Consider the following 14,569-nt stretch of genomic DNA (forward strand, 5'->3'; position numbering starts at 1 on the left):
ATTTAACCGTGTTTAGTTTGAAATAAAGATTAATTATTAAATGATAAAAAAAAAGATTTTGTACTTGTCAGTAAGTTGTCAATGAGTTATTTGCAGCAAATTGCAGTGTTACTTGTAAATTGTCTGGTATCATTGTGTGGTATATTGGGTATACTGTTGCAGAATGGGTATGTGTGATGTGTATGTTGGGTGTGATATGGGTTTCAGTTGGTGTGAGATGGGTTTCAGTTGGTGTGAGATGGGTTACAGTTGGTGTGAGATGGGTTTCAGTTGGTGTGAGATGGGTTTCAGTTGGTGTGAGATGGGTTTCAGTTGGTGTGAGATGGGTTACAGTGGTTTGAAATGGGTATGCGATTGGGTACTCAGTGGAGACGTGTATCAGATGGGGTACTGCAGGTGTGAGATGGGGTACTGTGGGTACGAGATGGGATACTCAGTGGACGTGAGACGTGTATCAGATGGGGGTACTGTGGGTATGAGATTGGGTACTTTGGGTATGGGATGGGGTACTGTGGGTATGAGATGGGTTACTGTGGGTATGACATGGGGTACTGTGGATATGAGATTGGGTACTTTGGGTATGGGATGGGGTACCGTGGGTGTGACATGGGGTACTGTGGGTGTGAGATGGGGTACTGTTGGTTTGACAGGGTACTGTGGGTGTGACATGGAGTTCTGTGAGTGTAACATGGGTGAATTATGAATGCTGTCTACAATTGAACCAGTATTCACCTTTCGTTATTAAATCAAACAAAATAAACATCTAAGATAGTGTACATAATTTATTAACACCAACCTGCCATGTTGTTCTCTTCAGAGATATGTAGAAGGAGAGTTCTGTAATGAGTGTCGTGAGAATACCTTCTTCCTGTCATCTGACAACCCAGAGGGATGTATATCATGTTTCTGTAGTGGTATGACAGACCAGTGTAAAAGCACAATATGGAACAGAGCACAGGTAAGTAACAATGCTGGCAAGGAGGGTAAGATATCACTAATGTAAAGAACCAGGGGTTGAAACCTTGGCCTTTATCATTCTTATCTTTCAATCTTAGGTCCTCAATGTATCAGAAATCTTATCAGTTGAACCATTACATTACATAGGATTATTCTTTTGTTCTGGACCAACTTTTTGTAAAGCTCTGACAGATATAATAATAATAATGTTGGTTTTTATATAGTGCTTTCTCACTCTGTGCTCAAAGTGCTTTACAATTATTACCTCAGGCTCAGATCTATATCGGCACAATGGCCCTTTATACTTCCTCAACTCCCTGGGGAGCATACAATCCATTGCAGCCTTTATTAGCATATAGGATTAAAGCATTCACATCGCAACCTCTATCCTACCAGGTCCCTAATTATAAAGCTGGGTTGACTGAGGCACAGTCATGGTTCAAATCTTGCCCAAGGACTTTAGCCACTCCAAAACAAATGGCAGCTAGCAATGCGGCTTGAACTTGCAACCTGCAGATTCCAAGCCAGCCACCCTAACTATTCGCCTGTCATGACTCCATGATGGGCAAATAGCTGTTTTTCATATCTTAATGTTAATCCTCTTTCAAACTGGGCCATTACAACTTCAGATTTCATTTGCTACAGGTCAGGTCAACGTTCTCAAGGGCTGATGAGTTTCAAGGTTTCACTCTAGTAAATAGTCTTGGTGTCCCAGCTGCAGCTCAGATTGCAGTCAATCCAGCATCTAGAGAGTTGTTGTTTGCTGGATTTAGTACACTATCACCTGGTGTATACTACTACCAACTACCAGGAAAGTTTAGAGGAGACAAGGTAAGGAGATAGTTTGAAAACTTTCATTGGAATCTGTATATGGTTATATCCAATTAGAAAAAATAGAGAAGTTAGTTGAAATTTAATTGTTTGAGAAAATGACAATTCTTGACTTAGTAGAGACAGACAGAGGAAGGACAGAACACTGTAAAAGTAAGGAGGGAAGGAAGGAGACAGACTGACAGACAGACCGACAGACAGACAGACAGACAGACAGACAGACAGACAGGAAGGAAGGACAGAACACTGTAAAAGTAGGGAGGGGGGATGGAGGGAAGGAGACAGACAGACAGAGAGAGACAGAAAGGACAGAACACAAAAAGTAGGGAGGGAGGCAGATGGACAGACAGACAGACAGACACAAGAGGAAAAGAAAGAGAGGCATACAGAGACAGAAAGAGATAGAGACAGAGAGACTCAAAGTACTGACTTATAGTAATCTTTTACATACTTATATGCACGTGGTCACATAATAATACATACTTATATGCACATGGTCACATAATAATACATACTTATATGCATGTGGTAACATAATGTTAAAAAGTTTCACAAACATTTATATGTAACAAAGACGGCTCTGACTATTATAAACATAGTCACATAAGTTGATTACAGAGATTCAGCCATTGACAAAACTCAACATCTCTCCTAATAGGTTACTGCATATGGAGGCTACTTACGATACAGCATTTCACACAGAGCTGCTCCCAGTGCTGCACGTAGCGATGAGCCTGATGTCATATTACAGGTATAGTGACACCCCTTATTTCTTATGCAAAGTGGATTGAACCATGTACCAGTTGAATTAAACACTTGGACTGTTCCAAATGCAGAAAGTGGCAGGGGAGATGATGAAATAGTGTTTCTCACATATTAGGCTTTGTATTGTCCTCAAATTAGAATGTGTATTCTCCTATTTTTGTTCAAAGGAAAACTTCATGGTCACCTAGCTCATCTAGTCTTGATCAGTTATTTTTTGCAATATGAAAACTGATATTTCATAAATTTAAACTAAATATACTTCTAGTCAGATATTGATGTTTAAAAATATATTGTATTGTCATGGCAATGATGTAAGACATGAAAATATGTGTATTGTTGAGTTCATTTTACTAATTAATGTTTGATATTTTGATCAACAGGGTAATGGGATCACATTGTATTATTTTGGTGATCAGTCTTTCTCTCCTAGCAGTGATGTGGAATACAATGTACCTTTCTATGAAGTAAGTGGAATTTATTGGCTTGTCTCACTCACTTAAAATCTGACAAAGTTACAGATATGGCCAACAGATTTATTGTTTAAATCTCAAGGTTGTAAACTATTTCTTGGAAGTCATATCAATAAGAAATCATTTTAGAATGCAATATGGCAGCTGAATACTTAACTTCGTAAGCCACGCGCCTCTTTACTGCACTGTCTGAAACGTACCCACAGAAATATGTGCCATGTATGGCTTGCGAGAATGCCAAATACTGTGTTAATCTTGATTGATGATATCCCTGAAAACAAGGCCGTGAAACCCCAATTTTCTTTTACTATTTCAAAAGGTACAGGTCGGAGCTTTCATATGAAAAAATTTGGAAAGAATTGAAGAACTTTGATTTTCAGGGAAATTTGTCCCTGAGGCGTTTCTACCTTAAATAAAAGTACATTTTGAGTTACAGATTTAATGGTACTTATTTTTTCTGTGACATGATAGAGTTTCTGGCAGCGTCCTGATGGAGCACCAGCAATGCGTGAATTCCTAATGATGGCCCTAGCTGATGTAGAACTATTGATGCTAAGAGCAACTCTCACCACCAACACATTTGAGTCAAGGTAAATTGCTGTGATTTCAATATTTAGCATCATCATAATATTATGTTTTTAACAGTCATGTTGTTTCTTTGAACGCTTTTGGTTATTTGACCTTTAACATAGCGGTCAAGGTCAAAGTTCAAGATCTCATTAGAAAGCTCAATATCAACATCATATTCCTAGAGTTAACATGATATCACAAACTAAGATAGACACCAAATTAAGTTTATGTCTGTGTGTCTCTGCTGATAGTTGATATGCCACTGTTGTAGGTTAGTGAAGATAGACACAAGTGTGAGTGACTCATTCACTTGGGCTGTTTTGTACACTGTTGTAGGTTAGTGAAGATAGACATAAGTGTGAGTGACTCACTCACTCAGGCTGTTTTGTACACTGTTGTAGGTTTATAGTGAAGATAGACATACGTGTGAATGACTCACCAATTTATTCAAGCTGTTTTGTACTCATGAATTACTGCAAAGATAATATTAAACAACATTTATTATTGATTTGAATACAGTATTAGTGACGTTTCCATGGATATTGCTGAGCCACGTCCAACAGGACAACCACAGGCATTCACAGTAGAGGAGTGTGAATGTCCAACAGGATACAGAGGGCTTTCCTGTGAGGTAAGATATGTGTTCTCATCAAGTCATCAAAATATAGGAATGGCAAATTAACCGTGTCATTTGTGCTACTACAGTAGAAAACTTTTTCTATCTTCACGCCAGGAAGACTGTAAGATATGTCGTGACGTTTCGCCCTCACCGGCCTCCTCTCACAGGGTTAGGGGTTGGCCGATGTTTGAGGGCACCCCGTTACGGCGTACCTTACAGACTACATGCCAGGAAACACATGTATTTTCATGCATGAACTTTGGATTCTGGAGAGTCATTTCATGATTTCACATCACATAACTTTTGTGTGACTGCCAAGAAACACCAAATAGAAACACTAGTTCACCTCTAGTGGTCTCACACTGGTCCACTGTTGCATCATGGGACTTAGCAGACATACATATGGATTAGATGCACACTGAATATTCCTGACTTTATCTAAAGGTAATAAGCACTTAGGAATTTTGGATATCCAATGTGCACACTATGTGTAGACAAGCAAATACTATATATTCTATAAAAGTAAAAATGATCATGTCATGATTGTATTATTTTGCTATACGTACATTGTAGGATTGTGACATTGGCTATACTAGATCTGAGGGTGGTCTGTATCTTGGTACCTGTATGTCATGTGAGTGTAATGGACATGCTACAGATTGTGATTCAGAGACAGGAGAATGTACAGTAAGTGTATTTTGATATCATACATCAAGACACTTGTGTCTGTATTGTGCCAAGGAGAAGCACTTTACTGCCATGGAAAATAATATCATGTAAACACACAATGTCCAAATATGAAATTCTTCATGTATGTCCAAATATGACACTCTCTCCTAATACAGAATGTAATGTCCATATATGGAACACAATGTCCAAATATGGAATTCTTCATGTATGTCCAAATGTGACACACTATCTCCAAAAATTTGAACATAACGTCCAAATATGGAATACAATGTCCAAATATGGAGTTCTTCATGAACATGTATGTCCAATTATGACATCAGTGATAATTTGAAAAAGTATGACCAGAACAGCTGATGTATTATTTGTACATTGTATTTGATGTTACCAAGGTTTATTCACCCAATATGAATTGTTATATTATTTCTTTTTAGAACTGTTTACATAACACTGAAGGACCCAACTGTGACCAATGTATACCAGGTTACTATGGCGACCCATCAGTTGGTAGGACTAGTGATTGTCAACCCTGTCCATGCCCTCTCACAACACCACCAAACCAGTAAGTTAAACACAGTAGCTATACATAATGAAGTCGTCATGCAGAAAAAACACTTGAAATTTTTCCTTTTGATGTGCCATTGTATAAAAGTGTCTACTCTGTGATTTTACTACGGAGGCCATGTTGTGGGTCAGTCTGTCTACACAGCCATCTTGTAATAATTACATAGACAATAACATGAACAATCATATGAATGAAGTAGCCTATTGAAATGAACATGTTGATGGATATGTTTGATGAATTACTACTGACGTGTTCTGTTGTTAATTTGATTCATTTAACTCATTGTGATGTCTAGCTAGATTAGTGTGTATAATAACAGATCATCGTATCACTAGATTTGAAAGCCAACAACTATTCTCTCGTCTGTGTATGCAAGCTTGACTTGTAAACTGTTGTTAATCAGCATGCAGCCTCAATATGCATGGAGGATGAAGTCCTTTACACAACAACTACCATCCTACCAGGTCCCCATTATTATATAGCTGGGTTGACTGTTCAACATTTTTTGTAGGTTTTCACCCACCTGTTTCCTGGATACAGATGGTCTGCCCACCTGTAATGCCTGTCCTACCGGCTACACTGGAAGGAATTGTGAAAGGTGAGAGTGGCCACTATACATTTTTTTCACATATTGAAAAATTGATTGATATCATGGTGAACAATACTACAAGTCAAATCATCATATCTAACAAACAATTTCAAAAAACATTCCAGCTGCAGCTAATGCAGCTTTAATGAAGTTACATATGGTGTCATATATTGCCTTACAATTTATGTTGTTGTTTGTTTGTTTGTTTGTTTGTTTGTTTGTTTGTTTCTTACTGTGTCCCTATCTGAACTTGTATATGTAAAGAGTGCATTGTACAGTTCCTTCAATTTATGACTTGGTTATTTCAAGGTGTGAACGTCCTTACACTGGGAACCCATCCCGACCAGGAGGAGAATGTGAACGGTCATCAGGTGAAGGTATGTTGTCATAGAAACTTGTCAAATCAAATAAGAGAGATAAAATCAGGACTTTTGATTATTCAGAAGAATACTTGACTTAATTTGGGGTTTCTTATCAACTGTATTTATCACTGTTGTCTTTTTCAGGTCGATTCATTTTCATTGTGGAGTAAAAGACACTGCTGTGTCCATTCTCTAAATTCTGCTGCATTATTAGTTTTCTTTGTAGAGTGAAACACACCAATATGTTCATTCCCCTTTGTGCAGCCTGATTTATTTCCATTGTGAAACATAGACTTGAAATAGCATTGTCAGTGGCCGAGAGGTTTAAACCACTTGCCTCTTACCACTGTGGTTTGGGGTTTGATTCAGGGTTTGATTAAATTTACCACACTGTAAGTAAGAAGAGTGTCGTTCAGTTTGACTCTACCGAACAACGCAGGTTTTCCCAGGGTACTCCGTTTTCCTCATGCATTAACACTGAACCCATATGGGATGGCCCTCACAGGACTTCTTGGGAGACAAGTGTTTATATACTTAAAGAACTATCCAGTATAAATAAAGATTATTTATCAGCAGAAATAATTTTTGGTGTTTCTTTGTTTCTTTACTTTTGAAGATGGACCTTGTCAGTGTGATACTAGAGGTAGTGTTGGTACAGAGTGTGACAGCTCAGAGCAGTGTCCATGCAAGGTAAGAAATTTGTCTTGTGCTGTTTGTTGAATGTCTGGATTTGAATCAAGTAGACACAAGTCTTGATTCCTAACACCACTTAATTTTTTGTTTGGACCACAAAACTCAATGTGCAGCAGGACTTCACTTGTCTGACAGAGCTTTCAAAATGTTGGTCCTGAACCTGTGATAAAGGTAGCAGTTAATGTAAAAACATGAAATTCAAATATTTGACGGAAAGGATTGTTTAGAAAAAAGGAAAAAAATTAATTCATTGCTAGCCCTTGTTGTACTACTACTGTTACAATCATCAAAGTATCTCAATAAATATGTTTTCTGTTGTAATATTTTATTGGCAGACAAATGCTGGTGGATCAAATTGTGACGTATGCAAAGCAGGACATTTTAATCTTGACAGTACCAACTCTGATGGTTGTACACCATGTTTCTGTATGGGTGTTACTGATCAATGTAGTAGCTCTAACTACTATAGGAGAGATGTAAGTATTTGTTTATTAAACACACTTGTACCAAAAGTCCAGTCAGACTTATTTCTACCTTTAGTACACTTGTATTGATTACTGCTATCAACTTAAAGGAAAAGTCCAGTCAGACTTATTTCTGTCTTTAGTACACTTGTATTGATTACTGCTATCAACTTAAAGGAAAAGTTCAGTTAGACTTATTTCTATCTTTAGTACACTTGTAGTGATTACTGCTATCAACTTAAAGGAAAAGTCCAGTCAGACTTATTTCTATCTTTAGTACACTTGTAGTGATTACTGCTAACAACTTAAATGTGATTTTAAGTGATAAATGTCTCCTTGGTAACTTAATCATGTACAGAATCCCTACTGCACTTTACACATGTGTTTGGCCATTTTTGGTGATTTCCTGCAATGGTTTATGGGTAATCCCTGATGATGACATCACATTTACCACAATCTCTTTGCCCTTAATGATATTATTATATGTCAAGACAAAGAGATGATGGTAACTATGATATCATTTCCATTCACCCTTCCTTGAAGGAAACCTTCAAAAATGGTTTTGATAAAAACACTGATTCGATGGTAACTTTGATGATTTTATTTGATATATTTACCTACTAGATTACTGTCACATTCGATTCCCTTACAAGCAACAAGAATGTTGCCCTGGTAAACAGCCGACAAAGCTCAGTTGTGGACAGAGGTTTCACAATCAGTGTTATCAACAATGAAATCAAATATTCCGCATTTGATCTACTGCCCCAAGGAACTCACTTCTGGGCTCTGCCTCCAAAGTTTAGAGGAAACCAGGTAATTACTTACACCATGTTTTTTCACACCAGTAGACTTTCAATGAATGGCGCCCTCTAGTGATGACATCTTAAAATGTTACTGGATAACTTGTTGCCTTACAACTTCGTACTTTTGTGATGACATTTTAAAATTCATTTTTTCAAGATTTTTCCTCTCACCAGAATAGCATTCTGTTCTGGTGAGTATTTAATATATTGATCAAGAACTTTCTGAAATGTTACCCCAGAACTTTTCAGATTAATGGCACCCTCTAGTTATGAATGTTTGAAATGTTACCCCAGAACTTTTCAGATAAATGGCGCACTCGTTTTATACAGGAAATGTTACTCAAGAATTGTTTGGGTGAATGGCGCCCTCTGGTTATGAAAGTTTGAAATGTTACCCCACAACTCTTTCTGATACTGACATACTCTCCTTATGGAAAATTATCTGCAAGGTCTTGTCCGTTTCTTTCTAAAATCTCTGATCAATTTCTTGACAGATTACAGCATACGGGGGTTTACTGAAATTTACAGTATCTTGCAATGCTGCATCAAGTGGTGATCAGATCAATGACTTGGATATAGGCATTGAGGTAAGTTCCAGCCAAATTGTAAACAGCGTTGTACTTTAGTGGTCAAACATGTTGCATTGTGATGCTACCTCCATTGAGGTAAGTTCCAGCCAAATTGTAAATAGTGTTGTACTTTAGTGGTCAAACATGTTGCATTGTGATACTACCTCCATTGAGGTAAGTTCCAGCCAAATTGTAAATAGCATATTGTGCTTTAGTGGTCAAACATGTTGCATTGTGATGCTACCTCCATTGAGGTAAGTTCCAGCCAAATTGTAAATAGCGTTGTACTTTAGTGGTCAAACATGTTGCATTGTGATGCTACCTCCATGGTTGCATGTAGAGAAACATCCATTGGAATTAGTTTCAACCAAACATTGATATTCATAGTAATATTTGTCCAGTTATTCAGATATAGATAATTAAACATTTCATACGAAACACAGTGTTCATGCACAATCTCTGAGTAGACATGAAAGTGCGTGATTATTTAGTGAGAGAGGAGATTTTTTGTTGTCAGTAGGAGAGAGAAACAACTCATATCTGCACAATTTGTATTCAAACTGTTTAATTCTGTACTAAGCCTCTGTAGAAGCTGGATTGTCATGGAGAGACACTTACCAGGTCAACTAGCTACTGTACCCTAATATGTAGGCTATAACTGTGGAGGAATGTTGTCATGGTGACACTTACCAGGTCAACTAGCTACCCTAATATGTAGGCTATGACTGTGTGGGGGAATGTTGTCATGGTGACACCAGGTCAACTAGCTACCCTAATATGTAGGCTATAACTGTGTGGGGGAATGTTGTCATGGTGACACTTACCAGGTCAACTAGCTACCCTAATATGTAGGCTGTATGGGGGAATGTTGTCATGTAATACATACATACTATGTATGTCAGTTGATCATTGATTCACAGAGTAGCAAGGACATATAAATGATGGAAAAAACATCAACCTAGATAATTTTGACCACATTTTTTTCTAACAATACCAACTATTCTGTTTCAGGGTAGTGACATTAATCTGTACCATAGATTCTATCCACCATTGAGGAAAGTAGAAACAAGAAGATTTGAAATTTCAATGACAGAGGTCTGTATTTTTGGAACTGTGTTTGTGTGTGTGTGTGTGTGTGTGTGTGTGTGTGTGTGTGTGTGTGTGTGTGTGTGTGTGTGTGTGTGTGTGTGTGTGTGTCTGTATCTGTATCTGCATCTGTGTGTCTGTGTCTGTCTGTCTGTGTGCATGCCTGTCTGTTGACACAAATCTCGTTTATTCGTGTGTATGTTTATGGTTTGAGACTGTCTAAAGTGTGTCTGTGTCTGTCTGTCTGTCTGTCTGTCTGTCTTGCGTGTAATGTAGTATAAATGTATGCTGTCAGGCTCATAATTTTACATGAAATGAAGTGATTATATCATTTATGTACATTTGAAGGAGTATCTTTCTAGTTATTGACATGCTATTGATTTCAATATTAAGGAGTAGAAGTGACTTTCATAGAAATAAGACATTTTGTCATGATTTCATGATTTGTCAACAACTAATTTGTAATTTGAGCTAAATGCACTTTGCTTTTCACAATGTAGGACAATTTCTATAGATTTGATGGACAAAGAACAACACGTGAACACATGTTGATGGTCCTTGCTGATGTCAGATACATCCACATCAGAGCATCATACTACACAGATATGATTGACAGCAGTCTCAGAGATATCGCCATGGAGATAGCAGGTAAATAAACATAAAGATTTACCTTGAAGTCGTCCTTTGCTTTGTATATCTAGATATGAAAAACTAATATTTTCACTTTACAACATATTTGTGCTTGGAGTATAGCTCCCAGCAATGTTTTCCTAATACACACAAGTTCCTAGATTTCCCTTCAGGAAGATTATTTGAGGACATTACTTTGAAAGAAATCTAATAAAAAATATTATTTTTAAATGCTCAGAATTAGAATAGGGTAAGAAAGACTATTATCTGGCAGGGCTTTTGAACAAAAATATTTGGCTGTAATAGAAACATCATTTTTAGGTAAAAACTATTAATTTAAAAGTGTCTTATATTTGCGTCTTTTTTAGTTCCTCAAAATACTGGTCAACAACAGGCTACTGAAGTAGAACAGTGCTCATGTCCAGAAGGCTATATGGGTCTTTCATGCCAGGTTAGTGGATTTCTTACCGTTACTATGGAAATCAATCAAACTACAGAAAGGAGTAGCCACAACATGGGTTTTACTCTGCAAAGAAAATCAATGAAGCTGCAAAAAAGAAAATTGACACAACAGTGATTTTACAAATAATCATGGTTGATAAAACCCCATATTTAAATATTCCTGTAATGACTGGAGTCCAAAAACAACATCAAATCATATGTGGTTTGGTCTTACCCAGACCTTCTGAGTGATGGGGTAGACATCACATATGGTTTTAATTGTAAACTGTGATCTCAATACACTGTAGTAATGGACTAATTGTAAAGTGCTCTATATAGATTTCTACATAAAACTGATTCTTACCAGATAAACAAATGTTTGAGCAAGTAAATTATGAATGATAAGAATTTTGGAAACAGATTTGTTTGTCATTTTTTTCTAAATATTGTTGTCTTTGTGTCATGTTTTCAGAGTTGTTCTCCAGGATACATGAGAACTGGTGGTGGATTGTATCTTGGTACTTGTATGAAATGTGAATGTAATGGCCATGCCACAGAATGTGATCCTGATAGTGGTGAATGTGTAGTAAGTTTCTAGCTTTTACACTCAAATTAATCTAACAAGTGTGATCAATTGTTTTTTAAACTGAAAAAGAGTCATAACAAAAAAGAAAATAGAGTGAAGGTCCATGTCAGATATCGACTTCCTTATTGCACTGACGTACGTTGGGGTCTAAGAACATCATTTCTAGTTCATGAATACCAGGGGAAAATGTAAGTTTGAATAAGTACAGTGTACACATATATCATACTTCATCTAGTGATTGTTACTTTTTATCGTAACAGAACTGTGAGGATAACACTGTTGGAGAGAGATGTGACCAGTGTGCACCTGGTTACTATGGCGATGCTACGGCTGGAACACCTGGTGATTGCAGACAGTGTGCTTGTCCATTGTCTATTCCCTCCAATCAGTAAGTTGACACTTTCTCTAATGTTTGTTCAGATGTGTACTGTGTACCTTTAATGTTTGTTCATATGTGTACTGTGTGCCTTTAATATTTGTTGTGACTTACCCTTAATGTTGTTTAGATGTGTTCTGTGCAACTGTAATGTTTTGTGTCCTATATTGCAGATTTTCAACTAGCTGTTATCTTGATGTTGACAACCAACCAACATGTGGAGCTTGTCAGGAGGGCTATACTGGTAGGACTTGTGATAGGTGGGTGCAGTGTACTAATGTACCACATGCAAGCAAAGTTGAACACGTTCAAACAAAAATCAAAGGATTTATGCCCTGTGGGTTCCACTCCACAACAAGGCACATCTATGTCACACTTTGAATCAAAACAGTCTAAGTTACCATTGTTCTTCCTGATTAGTTGTATAACTAAAGAAATGACATAGTTGCCAGTAAGATATGATTTGATTTAGTTTTCACTAGTCTTCAGTTGAACTAACAGACAGACAAAGCAGCAGGCAGGTAGGCAGACAGAAAGACAGACAGACTGTTTGTGAAATAGACTAACTGGCAGACAGACAGACAGGCAGGCAGACAGACAGACAGACAGACAGACAGGCGGGCAGGCAGGCAGAAAGGCAGAAAGGCCAACTGACTGAGTGAGTGAGTAAGTGACTGAAATGGACAGCCAGTCAGACAGACAGACAGACAGGCAGCCAGAGAGACAGACAGACAGACAGACAGACTAACCACTAATACACTTCACAAATATCTTGAAAGTTCGATATATCATTAAGTTCATTTTGGACTTATAACAAAAAAATCCACTCAATTTTTACACTTTTTTTCCAACTAGATGTGCACTTGGATATTCTGGAGATCCAACTTCTCCAGGAGGAAAATGCTTAGAAGATTTTGGTTAGTAGTTTTACTTTGTATTCAATAGAAGATTATTACTCTAATATTCATAGTTCATTCATCTCATACCAGTGTTAGTGCAAAACTACTACAATTTGGAAATTTGTCTGCTTCATTTTCTGTTACCTAATTATCAAAATATTGCGTAGAGCACATGAGCCACCCAAGTTTGAAATCCAAATGAGCACTGTCTAGAGGGGGGCTATAAGAATGACTTATCCAAAGAAATGGGTCATTAAAATGATATTTGGACTGGTCATTCCATCATATGATGTGATTTGTCACACAGGAGAGAGAAGACCACCAGAAGTAGATGTATCACCAAGTAGAATTAGTGACTCTGTCGGTGCAACAGTAACATTTTACTGTGGGGCTGTTGGCACTTTTACCAGAGTAATTTGGGCAAGAGCTGATGGTTTACAACTCTCATCAAGAGCCATTCAACTACCTGATAACAGCTTACAGGTAATTATCTGAGTCTTTGCCAACTGTCTACATACATACATATGTACGTACGTATGTACGTACATACATACGTACATACGTACGTACGTACGTACGTACGTACGTACGTACATACATACACACACACACACACACACACACACACACACACACACACACACACACACACACACACACACACACACACACACACACACACACACACACACACACACACACACATACATACATTGTAGTGCAGTGCCAAATAATATTGTTGCATTCCTGCATCCAAATGATATGCAAGTGAGGGAATGAACGTTTCTGGCACACACAATTGTGTGATTGAATAGCATACTGATATTTGCTCTTTTAGATAAACATGTTTAATAATAACAGAACCTCGTGCCACATGGGTGTCTGTGTGGGTACTCAGATTTTTGCATCAGTGGACGTCGATTGTTACACAGTCACTATGCTTGTGCATCAGTGGACGTCGATTGTTACACAGTCACTATGCTTGTGAAAGTATGAGAACAGAGAACACTGCAAGTACTAGTACGCCATACTTGTAATTAAGTATTATGAGGTTATGGCATATTAGGATATAAGTGTCTCTGATAGAATCATATCATATCATATCATATCATATCATATCATATCATATCATATTATTGATATAATCTTATCATATCATATCATATCATATCATATCATATCATATTATTGATATAATCTTATCATATATTATTGTATAATTATAATACAGATAAGGAATATTGAAAGAAGTGATGAGGGTGTGTATGTCTGCCAAGCTTCCAATGACTATGGTATTGGTGTAGATGAAGGAAGACTTACTGTCCTTGGTGAGTGATTGTCACAAATACCATGAAACCAACATGATGACTATCCTCAATATTCAAAAAGGAAACTTTATTTCACCCACCGGTACTGTTATGGAAGAATAGTTAGTATAGAAAATCAATAAACCATTTGCCATTTATTGGAAAAAGAAAAGATCTGTATAGGTTGGCCACTGGTGGTGCTATTTCCTGGGCATTTGGGTTGGCAGTACACAGTGTGGATCAGAATCATTCATTTGGCCACTGATGGTGCTATTTCCCAGGGCTTTTTGGTTGGCTGTA

The 14,569-nt window shown here is 37.4% G+C and overlaps 1 protein-coding gene across 3 annotated transcripts in view; it reads left to right on the forward strand.

Moving 5' to 3' along the window:
• Window positions 1-14,569, forward strand: part of LOC144451584 (basement membrane-specific heparan sulfate proteoglycan core protein-like) — a 140,007-nt gene that overhangs the window by 92,961 nt on the left and 32,477 nt on the right. For all 3 annotated transcript variants that reach the window (XR_013482300.1, XM_078142471.1, XM_078142472.1), the window contains exons 25-47: window positions 818-958; window positions 1,603-1,788; window positions 2,447-2,539; window positions 2,934-3,017; window positions 3,495-3,613; window positions 4,113-4,224; window positions 4,786-4,899; window positions 5,334-5,461; window positions 5,976-6,062; window positions 6,363-6,430; window positions 7,032-7,105; window positions 7,444-7,584; window positions 8,197-8,385; window positions 8,870-8,962; window positions 9,956-10,039; window positions 10,531-10,678; window positions 11,029-11,111; window positions 11,574-11,687; window positions 11,948-12,075; window positions 12,237-12,323; window positions 12,919-12,980; window positions 13,270-13,445; window positions 14,194-14,290. Coding sequence is in view for 2 of the 3 variants with exons in the window: in XM_078142471.1 (XP_077998597.1) it covers window positions 818-958; window positions 1,603-1,788; window positions 2,447-2,539; window positions 2,934-3,017; window positions 3,495-3,613; window positions 4,113-4,224; window positions 4,786-4,899; window positions 5,334-5,461; window positions 5,976-6,062; window positions 6,363-6,430; window positions 7,032-7,105; window positions 7,444-7,584; window positions 8,197-8,385; window positions 8,870-8,962; window positions 9,956-10,039; window positions 10,531-10,678; window positions 11,029-11,111; window positions 11,574-11,687; window positions 11,948-12,075; window positions 12,237-12,323; window positions 12,919-12,980; window positions 13,270-13,445; window positions 14,194-14,290 (2,608 nt within the window). In the remaining variant the exon portion in view is untranslated. The remainder of the gene's footprint in view (window positions 1-817; window positions 959-1,602; window positions 1,789-2,446; window positions 2,540-2,933; window positions 3,018-3,494; window positions 3,614-4,112; window positions 4,225-4,785; window positions 4,900-5,333; window positions 5,462-5,975; window positions 6,063-6,362; window positions 6,431-7,031; window positions 7,106-7,443; window positions 7,585-8,196; window positions 8,386-8,869; window positions 8,963-9,955; window positions 10,040-10,530; window positions 10,679-11,028; window positions 11,112-11,573; window positions 11,688-11,947; window positions 12,076-12,236; window positions 12,324-12,918; window positions 12,981-13,269; window positions 13,446-14,193; window positions 14,291-14,569) is intronic.

Source organism: Glandiceps talaboti, chromosome 21 (assembly GCF_964340395.1).
Source record: "Glandiceps talaboti chromosome 21, keGlaTala1.1, whole genome shotgun sequence".
Taxonomy (NCBI): domain Eukaryota; kingdom Metazoa; phylum Hemichordata; class Enteropneusta; family Spengelidae; genus Glandiceps; species Glandiceps talaboti.